The sequence below is a fragment of the Brachionichthys hirsutus genome, chromosome 21, assembly GCF_040956055.1.
Source record: "Brachionichthys hirsutus isolate HB-005 chromosome 21, CSIRO-AGI_Bhir_v1, whole genome shotgun sequence".
Lineage (NCBI taxonomy): Eukaryota > Metazoa > Chordata > Actinopteri > Lophiiformes > Brachionichthyidae > Brachionichthys > Brachionichthys hirsutus.
Window position 1 is genome coordinate 4,934,604 of NC_090917.1, and position 27,195 is coordinate 4,961,798.

The following is a 27,195-nucleotide window of genomic DNA, read 5'->3' on the forward strand; positions in this document are numbered from 1 at the left end:
GAAGTAAGAAGCAGAGTTACCAAAAAACAAAGTCATCTATGGGGTAAAACATTTCTTAGACCCTATGAGCTGCTTCTGGGACGCGTTATCCCTGATAGAGAGACCTTATTCTACAGGGGGAGAGAGGGAGAGAACGCCGCTGTCCATGGTGCTGAAATATAATCCATCCCGCAACACAAGAATGGGAAGCGTCACAGGACAAAGCTGACTATACAATGATCTTTTCACACTCCTGCCCCCATTTACAAACTTTATTGTTTTGGGTCTTACCTCATTTTTTAATAAATTTGTCATTTTTATTGCATGGATGCAGACTAAACTTATTTGGCAGCCACAACTCTGAAACTCGCTATAGCGCAGGATTTGATGCTCCTGCAGCAAATGCTGCAAAGGCTTGGAGATTAGCGTGCTACATGCACATTTTAGTTTTGTTAACCGGGTAAAGATTTGTGACTTAAGTTGACAAGCTCTGACTGCATTCCCATGCATAAGCCTTGCTTAATAGATCTTACCTTTGTTGTTGATAAGACTTCCTCCAGGAGCTTCAAAAACGAAATATCATACCAAAATAAAATCTAAACGAAATCTGTAAATGGAAAAAAAAAAAAAACTACATGTAAGTTTTAGATCTGACAGAGAACAAAGTGTTCCATGAACAAAAAGTCGTTTCTTCAAATTAAAAGTGCAACGCGACTGTTAAATTAGCAGAGTGAGTTTCAAAGAAAGATAAAAGTCTGAGGAGGAGAGAGTTGACCCAACGAGAGGGAACGGCTCTGGGACAGGAAGATGGGAATAGCAAAAGAGATGAGAGGAGAAACGGAAGATGTGTCTAAATGGAGGAGGGGGGGGGGGGGGGCACTGATTCGGAATGAAACCGTCTTGTGAGAGGAGGAAGAAATGAAGCCCTGATATTCTTCTCCTTCAATGAAATGTGATTCCTTTATGCGGAGAGCGAACGAGGGAGAGAAAGTGAGAGAGTCGGAGGGAGGGAGGGCCGGTGAGAGCTGACGGGAGAGGAGAGGGGGGGGCGACTATATGGTGCATTCCTTTGAATAGAGAAAAAGGTTAACAACAAATAACGGTGCGTGTGTGCGTGTTCATCTCAAGCTGTGAGCGCGTGTCCGTTTTGAAGCAGCTCTCAGGTGGGAGAAGAAGAGAGGAGAGCAAATCACTCTGGCTTCTTACTGCAGCAGCGTTCATTCACTCTGATGGTGCACTCTCCTTCTCAATGCTCCTCCTCCTCCCCCACTATACCTCCTCGACCCCCCCCCCCCCCCTCCCCCGCCCCCCCTTCTCCCATTAACATGGAAGAGAAAGCCGTTCACTCTTTCTTTCTCACCTCTGTTCACCCCCCACTGTTGCCATTTTACATTCCTCCTCCTGCACCCTCCACACGCCTTTACACGCACACGCACACGCGTGCGTGTGCGGGAGAACTGGAAAGGGGGTGCATTGACATAATTGTGAATCGCACATGAGTGCGGTCGGAGGGGGCTGCAGCAGTGTGTGAAGCGCGCGGACGCGCACGCTGATTGAGGAGATCTAACGTTAAGTACGGAGCAAAGTTACACCTGTGGAGAGCCTCAGCATTCGGAGAGCGAATCACGGCATTGCTGGGACTGTCGGGACTTGACGGGCATTAGCAGCATCAGAACACGCGCACATTCCAACAGTTCGGAAGGTCATTTTGCGCGCACGGCAGCGCGCACGGCAGCGCGCACGGCAGCTTGTGACGGGTCTTTGGCGTGTTGTGATGTTTATAATCCACATGCATGTCTCCCCTCTGCTAAAATCTCTCCCCCCTTTTCTCTCCCCGCAGACTCCTCCTTCCTCCTCCCTTTGATTTCTCTCATCCTCTCCCTCTCCCCCCCCCCCCCCCTCCGCCCCCCCCCCCCTCTCTCGGTGCTCTATGCTCAGTTCGGTGTGTGTATCCTCTTTCAAAGGGCGCAAGGGTGGGAACAAGTCGTCCAACAAAGCATGTTACAGCGCAGACATGACTTGCCCGTCGGAAAGCGAGAAGATCGTGATAAACTGCGGGGGGGTGCGGCATGAGACTTACCGGAGCACCCTGAAAACGTTGCCCGGTACGCGCTTATCGTGGCTCACCGAGCCCGACGCGTTCAGCAACTTTGACTACGACCCCAAATTGGACGAGTTCTTCTTCGACCGCCACCCGTCGGTGTTTTCCTTCATCCTCAACTATTACCGCACCGGGAAGTTGCACTGTCCCAATGACGTGTGCGGACCCCTGTTCGAAGAGGAGCTGGCCTTTTGGGGCATCGACGAGACGGACGTGGAGGCGTGCTGCTGGATGAATTACCGGCAGCACCGGGATGCGGAGGAGGCGCTGGACAGCTTCGAGACACCAGAACCGGACGCGCCGGACGACGACCCGGCGCTCGGCGGCGCGGATGGGGACTTGAAACGATTATGCATGCAGGAGGACGCGAGGAAGGCTGGCTGGTGGAAAACATGGCAACCCAAAATATGGGCACTCTTTGAAGACCCATATTCCTCCAAATACGCGCGGGTGAGTTACGCGCGTCTCTCCTGGAGGGACCGACTTTCTGTTTTGTTGCATATTTCGTCTCGTTCCTGATTTTAGTCACAAGGTTGTAAAACTTTTACATGTCCCCTCTACATTTGCTATCTTCCTAATTACCTGCAGACTGTTGTTCATATCTTACCAGGATATAATGAATAATTAATGCTGATAGCATAGGCGAGATGGAAAAAAAGGTATGGCAGCTGATACCAAGGTCTGTGTCGAACACGTCACCCCCATCTTATATATAGAACCTGATATGTAGCGTGTTTTAGACGCGCGCAATGCCATTTGATTGCGATCATGATTCCTATCAGTATTCTGCTACTTGAGCAGGTTTAACACACGAACTGCCTCCAGACGCAGCATCCGCGGCGCTTTCTGCATTCAAACGCCTTCATTAGGTCGCATCTGTCGCTTTACGATTCACATCAATGCGCCGTATTTCATGTTCGACTTATTTACTGTAGCGCCGCAAGGAGGACGCGCAAAGACACCGAATCATCAGCATTCGGGTCCATGTCTCCCCCCCCACATTTTCCCAAGGTAGCACTAAGGTCTACCGGGCTGGTTCGCTATTCCCCGTTGCCCCAGTTGACTGCTACATTGCTTTTACGCACGGAGTGTTTTTGCTGTTACGCATAACTTTCTGCGTTATTGGAATGCGTCAGCGTGTAAATAGTTAATCGCTCCCATTTTCCAGTTTTTGATCATACAGGTTTAGAGTAACAAGTAGTCATGATTGTGGGCTTGTGGTCATTTTCTTCTGACACACCAGGTACCGACAAACTCCAGCTGCTTGATCTCAGCTGCTTTGATTTGTGTTTGTAAATCTGGCGAGGGTTTGATCATCTTTGTATTGTACCGCTTGTGTACTTTCATAGCTCCCTGTTCTGAAAGCGTGTTTGGACCCATGGATTCTGTGTATGCATGTATCCTGTAGGTGCCCATGTAAAACCAGACAGTCAGCAGACACCTGCAGTGGGCAGTTCACGTCTGCAGGACAAAGATAGGCGCATATTTGGGGAGAACATAGACCATGACAGACTTAATGTTGTTTATATATATATAGCTATAGTTGCAAACTAATAAACTAGCTGAACACTGACACACTTACAAACCTCTGCTGGCACCAGGTAATGATCGATACTCAGATTTGGTTTCGCCATGGAAGAAGAAAGTGTTTCGGTCTGTGTTGGGCAGATGCACGTTTCAGCGCCGTGCTCCGTCCACTTGGGATCAAGCAGGAAGTGCTTCTCTTAATGGTCACTCTCATCCCAGTTGGATTGATTATTCCTCTTAACCACCACCTCTGTCTACCCATGTTCCGTGAGATAGAAAAGGGCAGGTCATTACAAAAGGTCCAAATATTGCACAAGAGATTGAAAATACTGTACAGATTTGGTTCTGAATGGTAAAGACAGGGGCGGCTATGCATTCAAGGTACTGTACCTGCTGCCCAGCTGCTAGATGTGTATTATATGGTGTAGTTTTACACCACATCTACGGATTGCAGGAGGACATGATCTCATGAATAAAGCAAGAGCTAACATTCATTAAGTGCGATGGCTGCAGTGGTGCTATGTGATGCCACGATGGGGTACAGAGGAGGTAGTTGCTGCGATTCATGTCATTGGCTCGATTTGTGTATGAACGCAGCCCCATTTCTTTCTATAGGTCTAACTTACCAGTGCTATACGTCAAACATTATTGTGACCCATATTACCCCCCCCCCCCCCCCCCCCCCCCAAGTATGTGACAGGACCCAATGTGGCAGAACCATTTGGTCCACTGGTCCAGAGAGATGCAAATTATAAGTGAGGGAAAAAAAAAGACAGATAGATGGAGAGGAGCAATGACTGAACAAAATGAGATGCTGATGTTGAAATACAATGAGACAGATGAGAGAGCGACTCAGAGAGGAAGAGGGAGATGAGAGGAAATAAAGGGAGACCGGAGGAGAGACATTACTCTAATGATTTAAGGGGGTTGTGTTTGCGTGGCTGTGATGTAATGGATCAGCAATCAATGGTTTGGTCCCACACACACACACACACACACACACACGGGCCCGCACACTTGGAGCCTTATTTGTTAATTTTATTTTAAATGTCCCCTTTTCCTCTGATCATGATTGTGTGTGTGTTGCTTGTGGATCTACCGTAGTGGCACACACACATGTAAAAAACACACACATGCTGATGTCTGTGCTGGATTTTCTGCTGCAGTAGACAAGGGAGAGAGGAGGGGGAGCACTGGAGGAAGAGGAGAGAGAGAGAGAGGGGGGGCGGGGGGTGAGGGGAATAGAAATAGTGAGGGAAACGGAGAAGGGGTGAGTTAGTGGTGAGAAATAGACGGAAAAGGAGGGCTAGTGTGGGACATGGAAGGAGAAAGATGGGTTTTGAAATAAAGAGGGAGGAGGTGACAACCAGAAAAAGACACTGCGTGGTGGGGGTGGGGACCCTTGTCTTTGCATCTTTGATTATCTGTGAAGACTCCAGCCTTCCAATCTTACCCTGGCCCTCCTGCATCTCTATTGATTAATAATCAGTTGATTATCTTCTCTTTTGTTTCTTCTTTTCTGAAACTGACTGTGTTTATAGCGTGTTGGATGTTAATGCGACTGTTCGTCTGGTGCCAACATTTCTGGATGTATATGTTTTTGTTTGATTAAGTGTTGTGCAGTATGACGTGCATCTAGTGTCTTAATTGATCGGTGCCTGCTCGACATAGATCTTGAGGTGCAGCTATGATGACGTGAAAATGTTCTTTTACAAAATGCGATCATTCTATTTTCCCTCTCCAAGTTTTTCTAACTGATTTATACTTATACTGAAGCAGACTGATTTATACAGTCTACTTCATTACAGTTGTTTTAACATAATAAATAAGAGCCCAGTAGGACTGATGAACTTTGATGGTTATTGCCTCAGTGTTTTATTATTGAACAGGTCATCAAAGGTCATTCAAACTGTTATTACTTGTGTCTCAATAGGGTGAATATTTGCGGTAGATTTCATTTGAAGATAGTAACAAAATTGTCCTTATGACAAGGAATCTTTTGGAAAAATGAAATGACAAAATTGTGGGACGAAAGATTAAAGCTTTCAATATTGTTGAATATTCCCAGTTACACACAGATTGCTGAGCAAAACAGCTTTGTTGAATCTGGAAAATCGAGACAAGTTAGCCTGTTTGGAGATGTGAATTAAATTATTGTATGTTAAAAAATGCGTAAACAACTCCCAAGCCGGTGTCTTCAACACCCAAGGGAGTCTTTCTTGGCCCATTCCCATTCCAAAATGTCAAACCGTGGGAAAACTGTAAGAAAGTGGTAGTAGTAGTAGTAGTAGTAGTAGTAGTAGTAGTGTTTAGTCGTAGGAACTACCAACCAAGCAGTCATACAAAGAACCAAGCAGAGAACCCACCAACCCAATTAAGGCATAAAACAACCATCTTGCCAGTGGTAGTTGTTTAATAGTAATACGACATGCAAAATATTAAACAAGGAAATTCCTCCTGAAAATCAGGAAGCTGAGTATTTGGATGTTGTCCCATACTGTAATTCTCCTGTCCCACGATTGTAGCTGTATTTTGGTCCCTACTCTGAACCAGAAGGGTTCAGTTGTCTTTGCCAACAATCTCTTGACAAGCAGCATTTGTAGCTCAGTGTGTACAAGACGCCCCTTTTCCCCAACCACATCGGACGTTGTGTGTCCGCATTTGATTAGTCTTTGGTGGAGCGAGGCTTTGTCCAGAGCCCCCCCACCCCCTCCCTGAAGGTCATTTGTTGTGGTTCATTGTTGGCTTTTCTTTTCCACATCGTCCAGCGGTGGAGGAGACAAATATGACCTGCAGTCGTGGACAGTAAATTAATAGATGCATTGATAGAGTTGGGGTGTATATATAGATAGGATTGCCTACAGCAGAATTCAGGTGACATTCTAATTTCTGTCAGGGACATCGCACCAACTTTTTCGGGGGGAAGACTTGTACAGAGTAGTTTTTTTGCTCCAAAGTTACATAATCCCATGAACAATAAATTCTGAGTCTCATTTAACAAGATGTATCTCATGAAACGAAAATGACAACAAACGCTTTCACCCTCACTGTGTCAGCAAAGATGTGAAATCCTGATTTATCAGTCCTTGGCGTACACATTGTGCTTTTTGTGAACTGAAAGGTCTTTGGTGCATTGAATTACTTTCAGCAGCAGGGCTTCTCGTCCCATTCAACATCCTCACTCCCCTCTAAGGCCTATTTCCCCACTTCCATTCCTGTTCCTCTCCGCGTGGTCTGCATCTGAAAATAGCAAAGAGAGGAGAAAAGGAGGCCTTCACTTTGTTTGTTGGCAAATCTCTTCCTCTATGCCTAGTGAATGCACGTGTGCACGTATTTGTATGATTATTTGGCACATGGGCAATGGTTGGAACAAAACCTTAACATAAGAAGAAGGATAGACGAGATGAGATAAAAAAAAAAAAACCATGCAAGTCAGTTGGCTTTGCTCTGCTCAGACAAAATACGGCATTTAACCTTAGAAGAGTTTGGTGAGAAACGGTTTCCCCATCTTCTTCGCTTGATGCATACGTTTGTCATATTTTGTTCGCTTTAACCACGCTTGGATAAGTGCTGCATCAGCGCTTGGACAGCGAGCTAGTTGGACCGTTTGGTAAATCCTGGATGCTTTGCGCCGATGCTCGATGGTTGAAATGATTCAGGACATTGGCATTGGTTGACAGCTTGCACGGTGCCAGAGCCGATTACAATGGTGTGAGTCTGAATTCTCTAAATGGGGCAAATCTCGTCAAATCACACGAGAGCAGTGCATTGTGCGCCGCCGCGCAGACCACCACTCGCATAAGCACATGTCAACAAACAAGTGTGCTGTGTGTAAACACTGACAAGGAAAAGGCTGTTGTAATTGTGTGCTGATTCAAAACTCCTTTCACTGCATCAAGATAGTCAATTATTCATAAGCGATATCCAGCACATGATGAAACTAAGGACTTAATGTAGTTTGGGAACACATCCCCCACTTCCAATACAATGTGCATTTTACATTTGACCTCCTTTGACATCTGCCTGCACACATACACCACTTTCAGTGGACTCACCTTTACACCCTGACCTGCACTCTGGAAGTGTGTCTGCCCATAAAGCATTTTTCAAACGTTAAACTCTTACAGCGCTCAGATAAATACATTTATTTGACACACTTCAAAATGCTACCCTGGAGCTCACTTTTTCTGGATGTCCCAAATACGTGTGATTAACAAAGACAGAGACTAACTGAAGGTTAATTATCCGACAGGCAACATTAAGTACAAGCTTTTTCATTAGTCAAACTTTGTAGTTGTAAAAATCAATACAAATTTTTTTTATTTTTATTTTTATGAACCATCTTATTGTTCATGTAATAAATAGCCAGAAAATAGACTTTGCAGAGCCAATAGGACACCTTCAGATAGCTGGCTCCATCCAACTAGCATTCAGAAACTCTTAGTTTTATTATTATTATTTCTTTGTCTTTCTTTGTCTTTTTTTGTTTGTCTTGGTGTCGGAAAATAGTGAAAATCTTCAGATTGATCTACTTAAAAACCTGAGAATATGCAGATCTGTGCTGCACAGTGACTCAATAAAACTTAAACTGCAAAATGTGAAACTGAAAGGTTTTCCTTTCTATTAACTTATTGATTCATTAAATTATTTTAGCTGGACTCTTGTGTTTCTTGATTGACTGTTTTTCCAAATCTAAAAGAGTAAAATGGCCTTTTTCTGACCAAATAAACAAAAAATATTACATTTACCATCACAACATGAGTTAATTATTCTAAATTATGCCATCAATTTGACCCTTATTGATACAATCATGTTACAATGTTGTTGTCGTTGAAACATTTGTCGAACGGATTTGTGAGTGTGGGCGACCTTGTGTTGTTAGCCTTCTTCGGCAGGGCATCATTCCTGTGTGACCATCTGCTGTCCAAGTGGCAGCAGAGTGTGTAACCGTCACCTTTAGGACTGGATTTAGATGCTAATTCATCAAAATGTCCAGTGTCAAGATGTCAGGGTCCTACTATTTAATTTCTATTGATTTTAGGTTCACTAAGGCTGGTTGCTACAGGTATAAATGATGGGGGGGGGGGGCGTTTTGAGAAAAAAAGGAGGAAGTGTAGAGGCAGTCGGCCATCGCAGCTATTAAAACAGGGATGGCTTAACCAAACCTTCTTTATGTTTCTCGAAGAATACGGGCAGGACAGGAGAGAGCAAGGGAATAAAATGGAAGAGTGGTTGAAAAAAATGGTCCTGCGTCACAAGGCAAGGACAAATGCACATAGTATGCTGCAGCAATCTGGAGTGAATACAGAGCAGAAGACGGGATGGACGTGTGTGTGTGTGTGTGTGGTTCACTCGCCTCCATGCAGCGTTTGTCTCCAGAAAGGTGCAAGAAGACTGCAGCGGAGTGAATCGAGGAAACCTGAATGCTGCAGAGCTGATTTGACATTGTGACGTGTTGGACTTTAGTGTGTGCGTGCCTGTGTGTGTGTGTGTGTGTGTGTGAACTGTAGTGTGTCAGGAAGTCGAGCCATTCGGGGAACATCTTGAAGTGAAATCTGTTTTGTTATCCAAAATGTTCATCCTTTCCAGCAGCAGTGACCTGAGAGAGTCGGTACCTCTAGCTCGGAAAATGAAGTGTATGCAAGGATTATACCCGAGCAGAAGCTAATTATATGTGTAGGTTCAGCACCTCCTCTTCCCAACCTCCTCCTGCATTCATCTGCTTGATGAGCCTTATGCACATGCGGGACTCACATAGAAAGTAGCCTTGTTTTGCATGCATTTGTTCATGCAACAAAGGCAATCCTCCCGTTGCAACCGTCCTCACAACTGCAACTGAACCACCCTTTTCCAAGCCTGCCCTCGCCTGCCCTTCAACATTGCAGTTCCTCTGGGATGGAAAAAGAAGAAGAAATACATTTGATATCCCCTTTCATATCATGTTCAGCCTGTTATTATCAGATTTCATGAAATTGTTTCAAACAAGCTGAGGGGCCATTAGATCACAACGCTATGAAAGACAATTCTGCAGCGGTGGAACCACTTCAATCAAATCTCTGTCATGCCGTTGTTCTACAAAGAGAGGGGAGGGCCTTATCAATTGATAGTTTAACAAGTGAAATTTCAAACACTTGTTTGTTTATTACAGCTCAGATTTCTTTGCTTTCCTTTGTTTTAGAATTGCAAACCATTTGATCTTCTGATAAATGCAGGAAGGGAACTTCAGAGTCAGGAACTAATTTTCTGTGGGTTCATCACAACATGCAAAACTGTTTCACATACAAGTATTATATGTAATATTTATTTTGTCATATCAAGAAAATACATTCTGGCTTTGCCAACATTTAAATGTATATTAACAATAATCAGTTGCTTTGATTTTTTTTTTAAACAATTTATATGTATTTTGATTTATGTACTTTCCATTTAATTTCGAAATTCATATTTTTTAAAAGTTTTCCCTGGAAACATGATTTTAAGATCGTTTCCAGCACCAATCTCAGGAGTTTATGCCACATCCTTTCCTTTTTATTAACTGGTCCGAATGTTGTAACTTTACAACTGTGCCAGGTCGATGGTCATAAATGGCTAAAAGCAACTAAAGTAATTCATAATTCAGGGTGTAAAAAACAAAAATGCGATGCTGGAAAAAAATGAGACATCTCTGAACAGTTCTCCCACTCTCTGTCTCTCTGTTCATCCCTCGCTCCGCCTTTCCGCTCAGTTTTGCTCGCCCATATCACACGCTATGTCCCTAAAGGGAACACTCTCGCTCTCTTTTCTTGCATTGTAGTTGTTCTCTTTGTTTCACTCAAGAGTCTTTTGCTGTTAGGTGTAGGTTCTTTCTTTATTTTTTGTTAAAGTAAACTCAGCCTAAAGTTGCAAACCTTTCAATAATTCTGCAGCATTTCTCAGTATATATGTTAGCAATGATGACAACAGTGATGATGATGGCACAAGTGAAGGCTATTCCTGTAAGCCTCTCAAGGTTAGAGTGTGCTCATGCTGCACACTAAGTGGATACTGTGGAAGCCTTTGAGTGATGGCTGCAGCCGTTCACCTAAGATAACAGATTAATCACCTGATCCCAGTCCGAATCATTGCTTCGGCTGCCCTTCAGGAGAACCGTCTTTATTTCTCATCATTTAAATGTTCATTTTTCATGCCTTGTTCACGTGCAGATTCTTATCGTTGCTGACTCTGCAGAAGTGGTCACCCATCTTCTTTGCCCTCTGGAAAAGACATTTCCGTCTGTCTTTCTGGCTGCTGTTCGTCCTACTAATGCTGATCAAAGACCATCCTCGGTGCATATCGAACAAAGGCTCTTCTAATAAGAGATATTATTTGTCTTAATGTCCCCGTCAAGGCTGCTCACCTTCAACCTATAGTTAATCCTTTGTTGAACAATCGGCACGACTGAACGATCATGATCTTGCTCCTTTACATTCAGCCCCTTTATGGCAGCAGCATTTGGCTTAGTTCTGTCCTTGGTGCCTGAATCAGAGGCTAACGCAGTGGTTGTCATGGCGACAGAGAGCCAGGCAGGGCTGTGGTAATACTGTAATGATAAAGCTCTTCTCGATGGTGCCGCAGTAAACATAGCGCCACCAGAGTCCCGTTAAGGAAGAGCGCAGAGCACCGCTGTGCATGCAAAAATACCTGTAGGGCTAAAAATCAGATCCGACAACCTCATGCTCACCCAACACCTCCCCCCCTTTTTCTCTCTTTCTTTATTGCACTCTCACTCTCCAATGCCCAGCCCCCCCGCTGATTCGCAGGATTCTGTTCTCCTCCACTCATGTTTTTATCCCAATTCTCTCATTCCATCACTCTCGCTTCACTCGCCATTCCTCCATCGAAATACAATCAACAATTTATTTTATTAGCTTCCCTTCCCAGTCTCTCTCTCTCTCTCTCTCTCTCTCTCAAATGCGCTTTCTAATTGGCTCCTCTCTCTTTTTCCTCGCTTCATCTCTGACTCCCTCTCTTTTAAATTTATGTTGATGATCTTCCCAAATCTAATTTCAGAGTCTAGAGAGTGAGAGAGTCTCCGTTTGGGCCTTGAAGGTCATTGGGCTGCAGGAGTCGCACATGGCAGCTCCAGTACGGTGAATTCAACGCGTGAAGCGTGGCACCAATATTACGGCGTGCATCTGAATTGCATACGGTATTCAGAGTGGTAAAACGCACACATGCATATACCTCCATGCTGCAGCGAGGAGAGCGATGAGGAGCCTGAGGTGATGAGTGAGAGTGAGGTGAAAGATTGCTATTCCTCCTTTTATCACTGTCCTCCACCTCCTTCCCTCTCTCCTGTCCTCGTCTCCACTCGTCCCTCTCCATCACCTCGGCGCTGTGCTCGTGTAGCTACCACTCGCAATCTGTGATCAACGAGAAGCCGCCTGTTCCCATAGGCTGTTCGTCTCACTCACATTGGGAGTCATGTCTACACATACACACACACACCTACACACACACACACACACACACACACAGGTTGGTCCACACGTATAATGAACAGCTTTAAGTGTACTTTTCATTCATGTTCAGGGGGCAGATCTCTTTGCTCGACACGATGCCGCATATTGTAAAAATGACTGGCTGTTGTGACGGATTGATCAATATTGATCTGATGTTCAGTTCTACAGTTTAATCCTCTGTGCTCTGGCATCTGGAAATGCTGTATGATTCATTTACCAAAACCGTGAATGAGCCTTTGTTTCATTTTATCAGCAGCAATAATGCATTGTGGCTTTTAACTGTTACCCTGTTAAAATAATTACTGCAAAGTAGAATCAGTTGAAGCTGCACTCAGCGCGTTAATGTTCAGTGCAACCCATTGTTAATGTCTTCACAGACCTGCATGTATTTTCTTGATTTTCGCTGAATTGGCTCTTAGAGTTTCGTCACTGTTGTTCAGAGAGAAGTTTTGTCTTTCAGTATCGGGTTCTTTTTTTTTTTTTTTTTTAGACTGAAATGCGATCATAGTATTTCCTGTGTATGTGTATAAGATTTCTCACCCGGGACCAATTTAGAGAAACAGTCTGAATCTGGAGAGGCTTTTCAAGTTGAGTCACAAACCTCATGTGCCATCTCTGTTTTCATACTGTACCAGCGAGACGAGAACGGCCGAATGCTTACAGAATATTTCATAGTTGCGGGAGTACTCGGGGAAAGTAAAAATTATACAATGATCTGGATTTTTAGCAGCATATTAATTTGAAATATCAACATATTTAATTGATCTCTTTCCTTTTCCTTTCCTGTCTTGGTTGCAAGATGATTTAACAAAGTATCATCTTGCATCAGATAACAGTCTGATGTTTGGTCAGCTGTAATACCTGAAGCTCTGCTACTGAGTATTATGTTGAGCTACGACTGGCTAATCGTGTGGCCAATCAAGTGGAACAGAACCTTTTACCTACTTAAACTACTTCTGAAATTGGTCGCAGTGGCATTTAATGGTATCTCAACGGGGGAACACTGATTTTGAGGGGAAATAATAATAATTGTTGTTTTAAAAACAACAACTATATCAGGCAACGTTTCTGCATCAGCTTTCAGTCCAGAAAGTATTAATTGTTCTTCTTTTGCAGCCACTCTTACTCTTTGCAGGACACAGAGATAATCAGAACGATGAGCCACTTCATCCTATCTCGATAAATACTTTTGAATCATTGCTCAGTGTTTTGGCTTTTGGTTCTCAGCTTCTCTCGCTTTTGTCTGAACTGGTCCTACTGGTGCGATCCTGCTTCTCAGGGACAGGGGGCAGCGGGAGGATGGTGATCAAAAACCTTAATGTGTGTGTGTGTGTGTGTGTGTGTGTGTGTGTAAGATACAGAGGGGGAGAGCACTGCAGCAATTTGAGTAAGTAGGTCAGACACAGACAAGCAAGAAGCAGCACAGGAGAACGTAGGGGTGGAGAAGGACAAGAAAAAAGGCCAGAGAGGGGATGAGAGTGAAGTGAAGATAGCAACTGTCAAAGTTTATCCTTAAATATCCTGCCACATATCTGCACCTACGCCTTTGCTACAGGCATGCATAGTAAACATATGCATGGACACCACTACAACAGTTTAAACCTACATATTGGCCATAAACTACATCAGCGACTTTCCAGGAAGGTCGCGTCTTTGGCTAAACGCTTGTCAGCTAATCTTCCCCAATAAATACAGCGGCTCAGAGTGTTTAGTCTTCTGCTTAGTCCGCTTCTGTCATGATGGCACTTTAGAGGAAATATCTGTAGGCTCTCATCCAACAAGGAAAAGTGGGGAGAGAGACGCTAGACCGTTCAACGGAAAAAAAAAACACACAAATAAAACATGAAGCTGGTTTCCTCCTGGTTTTGTGTCATTATAAGGGATGTTGATGTTATATAATGTCTAAAATACGTACACAGTGCACGGAGGGCACTCAGGTCTCTTATATATATTGCCTCCACTCATGTATGAATTACCTTTCTCTTTGGCTCTCCGGGCCATATCTGTGTTTTATTATTTATTTGATGAAGCACAAAGTATACTGCACCTATAAATAGACCGCAGGGTTTGTAGGAATGGACCACAGCAGAGAAAGACGTGCCCCAGCCACACACACAAGCATTATCCCTCTAGTCTAATTGATTCAGCGACAATTGAATGGGCTTCTGCGGCTGTAGTAGAATTAGAGGCTTGGGTGCATGCAGGCAGTAAAGCTCCCGCAGATGTCCGGTTTTAAGAAATTTTCTCTTGAGTGGTGAAAAGTGAAATAACGCAACATTTTGTAAGTTTTCTAGTAGTAATACTGTTGGTGTTGCTCTCATAAAGGCAAGCTTCTGTTTTCCTCAGAAGAGCAACAGCCACTAAAACAGTTTATTCATGCGTCAAACTATAGCGGTGACATGAACGAGTGCAGAAATAATGCCAGGCTCACGGCAAACTCACCATTTTATAAAACTTGTGAAGGGGCTGGAAGTCTTTTCCTCTGTAATTTGCATGAAAAACAAGGTTTTTAAAGTTTTTAAAATCAAAAGTGATTAATGTTGCAGTTTTTTTTAAAGACATGAAATACAAAGATTTCAAAATAACTCGTTTGCTGATACTCATAGAGGTAAAAAAAACCCCCACATTTGTTTTCTTGAAAGCTGCAATTCATTTTGAAAATAGTTCACGAGTCTTAAAACACAGAATATACACAGAGCTGTGTGCGATTTGTTTATTTGATTGATGATCAGTTATATATTGATCATTACATTTACATTACATTTTCTCGAGTGGGACATCACAAATGGCAGTTGAATAACTTTTATACACCAAATGTGAGAAGGGGGGTCTTTATATATTTTTTGAATATCAGATATGAAGAGAGGAAAAAAATTGACAGGGACGACAAAGAAAACTTCCTCCTGTCTTTTGAAATCTATACCTGTGAAGCGGAACCCGGGCATTTCATGAATTTTTCATTTTCATTTATTCATTGCTGATCATCGAAGGTCCCTCTGACCTCACAAAAAACTACGAATTTCTATCCCAATTATGAATATAGTCACACAAATGTCTAATAGGGTAAAATGAAAAAAAACAAAACGGCAATGTTTTATATTGAAAAAAACACATATCTGGCTTGAAGAGACGCTCTGCTCTTCAAAATGTTTCAATCAAGGACGTCACTGAAGACCATTACATCCTGTGTACTACTGATTGACTTTTGGCATTGTGATTTAAAATGCTCCAATCCTGTAGATTTTATTTATGCTATTTTTAACTTTATTACTTCTTGATTTTGAATTGATTTGTGGAACTGATTTTTATTTTTTTAACCTCTTCCTCTTCTTTCCCTGGTTTCTTTCTTTCTTTCTTCCAGTATGTGGCATTTGGCTCCCTGTTCTTCATCCTCATCTCCATCTCCACCTTCTGCATGGAGACGCATGAGGCCTTCAACACCATCATCAACAAGACAGAGAACGTCACAGTGGGGAACCTGACCCATGAGGAAATTGTGTACGAGGTGGTGACTGACAGCTGGCTGACGTACGTAGAGGGCGTTTGTGTCATCTGGTTCACCATTGAAGTCCTGCTGCGAGTCACTTTTTGCCCAGATAAGTTGGAATTCTTCAAAAGCAGCCTCAACATCATCGACTTTGTCGCCATCCTGCCCTTCTATCTGGAGGTGGGTTTAAGCGGTCTCTCCTCCAAAGCTGCCAAGGATGTCCTGGGGTTCCTCCGTGTTGTCCGATTCGTCCGTATCCTCCGAATCTTCAAGCTGACCCGTCACTTCGTAGGTCTCCGCGTTCTCGGTCACACCCTTCGTGCCAGCACCAATGAATTTCTCTTGCTAATCATCTTCTTAGCACTCGGCGTCCTCATCTTTGCCACCATGATCTACTATGCCGAACGAATCGGCGCACACCCAGATGACCCGACAGCCAGTAACCACACCAACTTCAAAAACATTCCGATTGGATTTTGGTGGGCTGTTGTGACCATGACCACACTGGGCTATGGAGACATGTACCCGGAAACGTGGTCAGGGATGCTGGTGGGGGCGCTGTGTGCCTTGGCTGGTGTGCTGACCATTGCTATGCCTGTACCCGTAATTGTTAACAACTTCGGCATGTACTACTCTCTGGCCATGGCCAAACAAAAGCTGCCCAAAAAGAAGAACAAACACATCCCCAGAGCGCCACAACCAGGATCCCCCAACTACTGCAAGCCGGATGCCCTGGCTATGGCTACCGCATCGCCACAAAGGCTCTTGGGAAATGTTCTCGGTGGAGTGATGGGTTCCGGGGGCATGGGAGGTGACTGTCCTCTCGCCCAAGAAGAAATTATAGAGATTAACAGAGGTGAGAGCTTTGGTTTTTGTATTGATTCACTTGATTTTAAGAGTGATCGAGCACAATTAAAATATTTAGTATATAAAACATAATTTAGTATATATTCATCAAAAGTGACCACTGTGTGCTTGGGAATAAGTTTATGAAGATTTCAGCATGCACAGCTGATTTTTGCATGTAAGGTGTCATGAGAATGACATTGGAGTATCCATCCAAAAAAACATGATGCATACTTGATCCTGGATTCTCCCTGGAGAAATCTATGGTCCATCAGAACTCGTGCAATTCACGATCAACTGGTAGGCCCAGAGTCCTCTAAGGACACCCATCTGTCAGTGAAAAACAAACAGCAGCGAAGGAAAATGAACTCAATTGTGCATTAAAACACGTTAATGCTTCTCATCTTGGGCTGACTCTACATATTTTCTGTCTGGTATTAACAGTAAAATCAAGAGCAGGGGCAATTTGGCTCTGCTTGCTATTTCCATGCTGCAACATCAGGGCGTCCAGTCGCATGCAGCAATAATGCACCTTTAATGCACCTTTAATGCATCACTTTACTACCGTAGTCATCAGTGAGACAGAAAACATTGGCTTCTTCAGCGCTCTCCACTGCATCCTCCAGTCTAAAGAGGTTTCTTGTAGACCGTGTCAGTAGATCTTCAAGCAGGAAGCGTTATGCCTCTTAGTCAACATTTTTAACAACTGGCTCCAAGAGTCTTGTGCATTAGCACACGCTATAACACAACAGAGCACTCTCACTTGGTACCGTCAGTTAGCACAGAGAACATGTGTGCGACCACAACTGCAGTCATTTCCAGTCATTGTAAACAGCCATTATAAACGCCAAGCTGCCACTTGGCGTTTTTGTCACTGCAGTCACCGGACTCCTCTTTGCCCATGTTCAAGCCTGCTGTGTATATAAATGTAATAATTTCCACAATGGCTGCTTGATCTTTAAATTCTAAAGGCAAGAATCTAAAGTCCTTTTCTTTTTTTTTATTTATCTAATCGACAATCCAAAAATGTAAATGATGTGCACAGATCAATGAATCACATTTTAATTCAGCACCAACACATGCAATATCAGTGCAATGTTTTGTCTTTATCCAACACCTAATTATTGTTTTAGTGTCAGTCTAATATATTGTGAATTGTGAAAAAAAAAAAGAATGTTCATGAAGTTCTGAACGCTATCTCCTCTGTGGTTTCCTGTAATTTTCCTGCATGTGTCCCACCCCCACCCCCACACTTATTTCCACATTCCCTCTAGACTCCAAGCAGAATGGTGATGCAGCCTCGGCCGCCCTGGCTAACGAGGACTGTCCCACCATCGACCAGGTGCTGAGCCCCGATGAAAGGAGCCCTATTGGGCGGGGGCCCACCAGAGAACGGTACCAGCAGGACCGTGCCTGCTTCCTGCTAAACACCAGGGAATTCCGTGCCACAGATGGGAATGTGCGGAAAGGTACGTTTCACACCAGGAGACACAAAAAAACAAGCAACTCATTATGTAAACAGATGCACGCAGTAAAGATTCCATGATGCGGCGTTCTGTTACCGCATGTTTCAGGCGTCGTAGCGTGCAGTCGATGCAGATAACAACACATAGGTTACTATCCCGTCCAAACATTTAGAAAGGGCGGAAGCTCTGTTACTTAACGAATGCTCAAATCACTGCGAGCCTCAAAACACACACACATATAGTTATACAATTACCTCACAAGTACACTTAGCTCTTCTGCTCTGATATATTTGTTTCCACCTCTTCACAATCTTCTCCTCTATGTCTCCATCACTGCTTGGTATCGTATTTTCATTTCTTCTGTCAGACAAGGTGTTCTATCCCTCTACCTCTACCTCTACTTCTCCTTTATCCTTCTCTTCATCGTCATTGACTTTCCACTGCATCCGTGAGTGTGTTTTTTTTTTCTGTCCCATGATGTCTCGTTCATTTCAGCCCATAAATGATCTCCACCTTTCCTTGTCTTCTGGATTCAGACAGTTGACCATGCATTAATTTACTTCTCGTCACTTCTGTTTCTCTCTCTCTTTGTATTCTCCTTTTTATTTTGCCTCCCCCAAACCTCCCCTTCCACTCTACCCCCCGATGACCTTTCCACTCTAACCTGCCTCACATTTCCCTCCGAACACCCTTTGTTCTCTGAACCATCTTTGAACCCATACCCTCGCCTCCCCCTCCCCTCTCCTTTTACTTTGTGCCACATTGCAAACCCCATTTTTTTTATTTCCTCCCCGGTGCCTTATCTTTGTGCTCGTAAACCCTGACACCTTGATTCATTTACTACTGCTATCCAACCACTGCTGCCAACCTGCACCAAAACACTCCCCTATACCTCCTCCAAACTTTCGACACCTCCTGTTGACAACAAACTAGAGGCAGCAGCCCTGGCGCCCAGCCCAGACTCCCCTCTGACTGAGGATTGGTTTAAGATGGAAGGGTCTCTGTTACAGCAGGACCTCAATGCAAACTCCACCTCCTCCTGGATCAAACCGTAGACCAGAGGTAATACGAATCGTAGGTCAAATTCAAGGAGCCTGTCGCTCAGTTTTGACTGAAAACATACAGATGTTTTGGTCTGGCATTTTATGAAACACTAGGATTTAAACTAGGATGCAGCTGCACACGCCGTGCATGACTTCAAAGCACAGATACACAACAGTGTTGTCTCTATATGTACACTGGAGTTTTTACTCTGTGCCTGGAAGTGTGGAAATGTATCACGAGTTGATTACAGTGCTGCTGGTTCAAATGTTGAGGTTTGGGTGGCAAATCATCTGATTTATGAGGTTTTATAACTAAATAGAATTTATATATATTATATATGCAGTGTGTACATATGTGTATACTTGTCTGTATTTGTCTGTGTGAGAGCATACACTCAAAGAGTGCATGCTCTTTGAGCGAAAATAACGTCGTTGCTGTGTCAATACTAATAAAAAAAAACATACACTGCAGATGTTTGAAAGGAAACCGTGGGTCACATTGTTGTCTGATGTGCCTCTGTGTTGTTGTTGTTGTTGTCTCTCTTCAGGTTGTGTCATATCACGCGTGTGTACGTGTTTGTTTTCTCTGTCCTCTTGTTGCCGTCTGAGTGCCGTGTTTGTGTTGTAGTCTGTGGCTTCATTTCTTTTTCCTTTGTGCCGTGTTTATTTGTGTCACTTCCTACCCCAACGGCCTCCAGCTTGGCAAACAAAAGCACAGACTTGCTGTGACAAATACTCACTTTTATTTTTTTTTACAGTTTATAATGTATATAAGCCGTTAACTGAACCGTAAATTACATTTCTCTGCTAAGCTACATTTGAGAATGAAATCTGTGCAGACATGCACAGTGTCATATGAAATGAATTGGCCAGTTTCACAGCGCAATGCTGTGTGACATTCTTTCCAAGGCCTGAGGTCGCTGGGGTCGGCAGAGCCATCTGGGTCAAGGGATAGTACCTCTCGGAACATGCCACGCCGAAAACAAACAAACATTTTAATTCAGCTTTGGCAACAAAGCCAGTTGTCGCAATACCTTTTCATGAAAACCTGTGCCATAAGCGTGTAATGGATCTGAAATACTAGTCCCGAGACCATAATCTGTGCTTTCAGTGCCTCGTGTAGTCCAAAGTCTGAGACGAATTTAATGCGTGGAGACCTGATTTCCAAACTGCACTCGGTAACTGAAACACTTACACACTTACTGACCAGACAGACAAATGCGGAGACAGGTTTGATTAAACAGGGGCTGCGTGCCGTTTAAGGTAAGCAAGTTACGAGCCGTCCGAGCCCCTTCATTTTACAGGTCCTGATGTTGCTTCAGCTTTCATGGTTCTAATGTGTAATCTGCAACTTATTGCTATAAAAATCCCTCTTTAAAGCAAACGTGGAGTCCCCTGAAGGAAGCAACAGCAGGAGTTGCTCAGATGCTCCAGCATCTTATAAAGGAAGGTTACGCACTGTAATTCATTCCTGAGGTTGGGGATCAATAAGGGTCATCATTTCTTCTTCAGCCTGTATGTCTCGTCTTCCGTACTGGGGACAGTGACCGAACCTCGATCCTTCTAGCAAACAAAACTGTTCCTGATTAATCCAAAAGCCCTGTGAACATGCATCTCTCATCCAGGCAACACTTAAATAAATGCAAGGCAACCTAATGATCAGTTAAACAACTCAATGACATTAGACTGAGTTTATATTTCTACTGCCCCTGTTCTCAGCTGATAAAGAATGCACTCCTCGATTTTCGAGGGATTTTCGTTCTGTCTAAAACTCATTCTTTTGTGCTTCACTTTATTTTGTAGATACCTGCGTAAGATTGTCTTTGCCATCTTATTTTATTACGCCTTTTAGTTTCTTCTTTGATTACCAGTCAATTAACATATAGATGGTTCCTGCAATATGCACGTCTCTACAAGGTCAAATGGTTTGATTGCCACTCCAAATCATTCTTCTAGGCTTCAAGAGTCCCCTCTCTCTCTCTCTCTCTCTCTCTCTCTCTCTCTCTCTCTCTCTCTCTCTCTCTCTCTCTCTCTCTCTCTCTCTCTCTCTCTCTCTCTCTCTCTCTCTCTCTCTCTCTCTCTCTCTCTCTCTCTCTCTCTCTCTCTCTCTCTCTCTCTCTCTCTCTCTCTCTCTCTCTCTCTCTCTCTCTCTCTCTCTCTCTCTCTCTCTCTCTCTCTCTCTCTCTCTCTCTCTCTCTCTCTCTCTCTCTCTCTCTCTCTTTATTCATCGCAACTCTTCTTTTATTTAAACCAGATTTTTACTTACTTTACTGTGAAGAAATGGCAAGCGCAGTACTACTTGATAAATATTCATGTACTCTATAAGTTTTATAAATATATCTTAAATATTAAATGTATATGAGCTTTGCTGGTATCAGCTGATGAATATGGGTCTATGTGACCTGGATTCAGTTCACAAGAGGAAGACAGGATGCGGTTTCATCTCATCTAGTTCCCCCAAAAGACGCACTTGGTACGGCACTGACATAGTGTGGTTTCTGTAATGGCCATGAAGGGATCCATACGTTTAATTATGGGTAACAGGAGATCACACAATTGATCCCATGTAAGCATGATGCAGTATGAGGCCATGGTAGTCATAGAATCCTAACGGCCAGCAAATCCTGGGTATCCAGAGTAAGTGAGCACAAAAGGAAAAAAAGACGCTTTCATGAGGCAAATTAGCACTTTGCTGTCTGTACACATACACATAGATATGATTGCATCTTTGTTCAGTTCATTAATTGATTTTTATTTTTTTTATTTTTGGTAAACAGTCTGGTCAGAATATTTACAGTTTTCCTCTTTATTTTTCTCTGCCATCCATCTCCATAACCTCCGCCTGATTAACACCCATCCTCCATCCCATCCTCAGGCCGCCAGTGCCAGTGTAATGAAAGTTTGTGTAGGTAGGTACATATTCCCTTCACAGTGTAAATCAAGTGCGACTTTGGAAAGAAATGATATAATCCCTGAATGCAGTGACATCCAGACTCTCCCTTTTCCCTGATAGTCAACCCCAGAGCTCAGACCTCCTGTTGAGGTTGCAGCTGCAGTACTTCAGGTAGCTAGCAGGCAGTGACAGAATGCAGTGCAATTATGTATGCATTTTTTCTAGTATAATATAAACATAATCAGGGTTGCACCCATTTCTGCATTCCTCATCATTGGATTCACCTTCATCATATATCAAACAATATATATATATATTTAATTGGCAAGTGGCAAGTGTTATTTAATCCTGTAATTTCAGATTTAACAGCTCCAAATAGAGGACATTGTCTCAAAGCAATAGAACCAACATTTAAGAAAGGAATAATACTTCAAACATACCGGTAACCATCTAAACGGTATTAGTTTAGTCGTAGCTTGGTTTAAGTTATTCCTGCAGATGAAGCATTTGATGATTTTTATGACATCAGCACTTTCTCCTTTCATTCTCTCGCTCCTGTCTGCATGCTGGTTTTGTCTAAGAATAGATCCAAAGGAATTTCTACATAGAGCCAAAGCTTTTTGTTGTCACACATAAATGGAATTCCCAAAATGATTCCTATTCTAAATTTCCCATTATGTAAATCTGTATGGATGCAAGTAAAGCAGCTGATAAATAATTAACCTAATACTGCTTGTAGAATAATATCAGCCTAATAAAAAACATTGGCACGGGCTCTTAAGTCTTCTTAAATCTTAAGAATGAAGATAAGGAGTGCACTCAGGAAACACATCTGTAGTTCTGCGGTCAAAGAGATTTTCTTTTCATTTCTTGAACTCATCATCTCTCCTGTTGATGCTTGTCCCACTCTGATTATGCTCACATGACAAGTATGGCTCCCTTTCGATGCCACCAGACAATTTGTATTGATACAAAATACTTTGAGGACTGAACTTGAGAATAAAAGTAGCACAACAAACTGACCAGATGCATCAGATAACTTTATGTGAGATGCAACCAAAGAAGCCCAGTCAAAATGCATCATCAATATTTTACCGAGTTGCCATGGCATCCGAAAAAAGAAGGACCTTTATTTAGAGTCGCTCAAATGGTGCGTGATTCAGGATGGTGGAATATTATACTGTGTGTTTTCTCTTTTAACGGGTCGTTACAAATGGCAGTGCATTGTACCAATCCGTGTTCTGGGTCGTCTGACCGTCGCCTTGTGATGGCTGGGGTTTGCTAAAAAATACATGCTATAACTGTCACAAATGTATGACAATGAATTGTCTTCCAATTAATTTTCAACTAAAGCAGCGGATTCTTTGCCAACCGCAAAACTCCACCCATTAATAGGTCAGTTAGCCATTGTTAGGGCAGATTAAATGCTCCAACAATGTGTTTAACTGTTCTTATGTTGACCATAAGAAGTTTCCAGGAGCCAAAAGCCAATATAAGAAAGCTATTAATAAAACATACTGCAAAGAAATTGATTATTCTTAATTTCATAAGTGGACTTTTTATTCCGTTTACAACTTCGTGTGGTCAACTTCTTCATTGTGTTCTTGATATCTGAGTATTTACTAGCTTGATATTTTTTGTAGCAGTGTAGTTTTGGCCAAGTAGTTGTCTAAAACACCTGATCATTGCACATTATGCATCACACGATAATGTTGGGTGTTTTATTCAATTGGTCCACTATTGTTAATTTTCTGAATCTAACAGAGTCTTTTATTTTTCTGTTTGGGAAAAAGACATGTCATAACTCACATTTTCTTGTTTTGTCTTGTCCTGCCTGTCTCGTCTGTCTCTTTGTATGTCCTTTTAATGTCTTTATTATTTACAACTTTATTAATTTATGTCAAATTTATTCTCTTTTCACTTTGATTTCTGGTTTTAACACCTTAAACCTCATGTTCATGTTTCAAAACTATGTTACCCGAACAATTAACTACTTGAATATGGAACATTTATGATAACATGCCCAATTATTTTCAATTCTAATCTCAATTGATAAATGGACTAAATTAATTTATTAAAGCAACAAGCTATGACAAATCATGGAGTTTGAATAACATATCAGGAGTGGCAGGGTCGCCGCTGCGGCTTGCTCCGATCATGAGCCCACCTTTTGACCCCTATGAGGCTCCAGGCCCGCTGCGCCGCTGTCGCTCCCCCATCCCTTCCATTTTGTAGTCGACAGGAAGTCCACGATTGGATGAAAGCAGATGCAGTGGATTAATTACAGACTTATTGCACTGAAGCCTCGTTTTGGATTGTTCACCGAGCAAAAATAGCAATAACATAAAATGAACTTGAATGCAGAAAGAATGACTTCTTGTCTTCGGTATTTAACGGTTTACGATTCATGCATCCGGTTAGCTGATGGGGATGAATACAAACTTTTTGTTTAAAGATAAATTGTTAATTTAAATTACTAATAGGCTGATTAAAAAAAAGAAGTCAAAATCCAAATTGTTTTTGAGATTAGTTAGTAAATAAAATTATGTCATGGGTTTGAAAATGTGCACAGCTACATTTTATAACTTAGAAGTAAGTGTATAGATGTCTGGACATTCCTTTTAAAATATTCTGGACCAAACAAAACTGCAACATTATCCAGGTAAATTACCATGAAAGAAGATAATTCAGTTCATTTAGCCAAAGACAAAAATGCATTTCTAGATTATACTGATGTTGAAAATGTTCCTACTTTCTGTCCTCTGTGGGTGTCGATGTTTGTACAGTGTCGATGTCATTTTGCCAATTCTCTAAAAAGATAGACGTCTTGAAGTCTCTGTGATAACGCAATATTCTGTTTGTCTTTCCAAACAGGATTGTTAGACATTTTATGATAATTATAAAATTATTTATATAAAAAAATACATTCACATATGCAATAAATGTGCAATATTATTTTAATGCTGCAAAACTGTAAGTTACTTTGTCACTGTTGTTCTCTGAGTGGAGAGACATCCCCACACAGCTGTATATTTTATGTGTATGGTGACTCTGCAACATGCAGGGGAGAGGTCACAGGTTCTAAACCCATCGCCAGAACAGCCAAACTATCTACCAAACCCTGAACAAGACTACTCTGAGCCATTCTAACCTCATAAGATGCTATGGCTAGCGACCATAGCTGCCTGACACCACAGATGTGCCACTCGTCATCACTCCTGGGAGCATTTATATGTGTAACTGACTGCACTTGTCTGTCCTTTTTGAAATAATATCTTGTTTTTTCCATTAATAGAACAACCCATTGGTTGGGTTTTATATTACTTTGGATGTATTAGATGCTGTGTGCTTCTCGGCCATGTGTTGGCACAGCATGCTGCAGGGAGGAGGCACTTCCCCTTGGCTCTCCTAATGCGTTTTGCTGTGTTTGCACTGTTCTTAGTGTTACACAGAGAAGCAACCAAATGTGAAAGTGAGCACTCCCACGCCTCATCTCATAGTCTTGCGCCCACTAACAAATTTCACAACAAGATTATTTTGGTTGGAGTTTCCCCGAGTTGTTTTTCCCCTGGCACTCAACATGACCTGTATCTTCCACCAAACACTGCAGTTTCCGGCTCAGGCCTACACCAGCGGCACATGAGCTGCAACAATAGCTCACCATACTGGGCTCAGCATGCCCCTGAGCCTACAACGGGCATGCTGGTTGTAAGCATGAGGGTGGGCTAGATGTAAGAGCAAGACACCCCCAGTGTTCTGTGCTCAACCTCAGCTCTCAGCTTGACTGAACAACACGAGCGACAGCAGCTTAAGAGGAGTGAGATGGCAGGAGGCACGAGTATCTCGTGAGAAGGTTGCTGAATAGGTGCTGCTTTTCTTTGTTTTCTTTCTTTCCTCAAACATCATGTCTTGCCTGCTCAGTGGAGATCTGTGAATTGGAGCGCTGAGACACTTTGTCACCTTAAACAAACTATATGTGGCATGTCGTCCGGTTGTGTCCATGTCATCTGTCTACCGGGGACGAATCGCCATACACATGATATACGCAGCTGTAAGGAGGGAGTCTCAACATGATAAAGAACAGGACGTGCACATACTGTACTTCTGTAAATATACAGAGCGACCTATTTCTTAAAAATGCACTTATTATGATGGCACAAGCCCTTTGTCTCATCTTATTTCAATTTGATGTGGTCCTCTAAGAATCATTTTTATAGGCCATGTCGTGGCTGCCATTTTTTATTGTGTCAGTTTTATAATAGTTCCATGTTTTTGTCCATTGTACCAGTAATATATTTCATTGTATGGGATCACTCTTCTGCGCCACTGATTGTCTAAAATAACAAATGTCAAAATGATGCAATGTTTTATTTCAATATCTTAGAACAGAAATGTGACTGAGCTCGCCAGGAAAAAACAAAACAAAACATCTTTGCAGGTCTAAAGGGCGAGTTTTTCCGCACACACGTTTTTACCATCCTAATCTGTGAATGTCCAGATTGCCATTCATCAATGTGCTTCCAGAAAGTAATTGAAAATTCATACATACAGTGTTATGATTATTGATAATGTCGATATGATCTATGTTGAGCCAAACTGCAAGAAAGTATGTTTGTCTGGCTTCACCTGATACAGAGATAAACAGCAAAGTGTACAATGACAGACATTGATTAGCCTGGGTTCAGTCCTCAAAGCTAATCATCAGTTCAGCACAGGAAGCCTTGTAAAACCTTTTCAGCGCACAGACAGGCTGTATTATCACACAATCACTCCATAACGTGGATGTTGCAGTTCCTGTACGCTTCATTTACACCTTTTCTATTATGGTCTAGGAAAATTTCCATCCGTTCAATGCTATATATCTGCATTGAAATGTTTTTCTTTATTATAATGAATTATATTGATAGGTGACCGAGCAACATCATCATTTTAATTTTGCTATTTATGACCATATAGAGGTTTATTAGTTCCCATTTTATTTTCTGTTGGAATAAGATGCATCTAAACATCGACATAACTCGTTGTCAATGTAAATCACTGGGGCCTCATGTATCAACCGCACAAAAACCTGCGTACATTCTCACGTACCTACAGCTGTTGGCCCTTTGGCGACACATAGCGGTGCTGCTAGGAAACCGTTATATTAAATAATATGCAGAGACACATGAACAATGAACACCGAACAATTAACGCAGTTACAGGAGCGGATAGGAAAGCATGCGCACAGTGGTGCCGAAAACTAACAATGGCTGCCTTTGCTCTATTGGAAGACTCTGCAAATGGTGCAATTAGAAGAGAGCGTGTGTTCAGAGACAGGGAGGATGCCGGTCGTCCCTGAGCCGAGCAATGCCAGCCGTGTGGGACGGGATCATC

General features: G+C 42.6%; 1 protein-coding gene across 1 annotated transcript; it reads left to right on the forward strand.

The window, feature by feature from the left end:
* The first annotated feature begins 1,909 nt into the window (after positions 1–1,909).
* On the forward strand, positions 1,910–24,057 carry kcnc3b (potassium voltage-gated channel, Shaw-related subfamily, member 3b). Its single transcript, XM_068754938.1, has 5 exons — positions 1,910–2,530; positions 15,449–16,430; positions 17,695–17,889; positions 19,478–19,498; positions 23,903–24,057. Exons 1-5 carry the CDS (start codon positions 1,910–1,912, stop codon positions 24,055–24,057), a joined length of 1,974 nt encoding a protein of 657 aa, XP_068611039.1.
* The last annotated feature ends 3,138 nt before the right edge of the window (positions 24,058–27,195 follow it).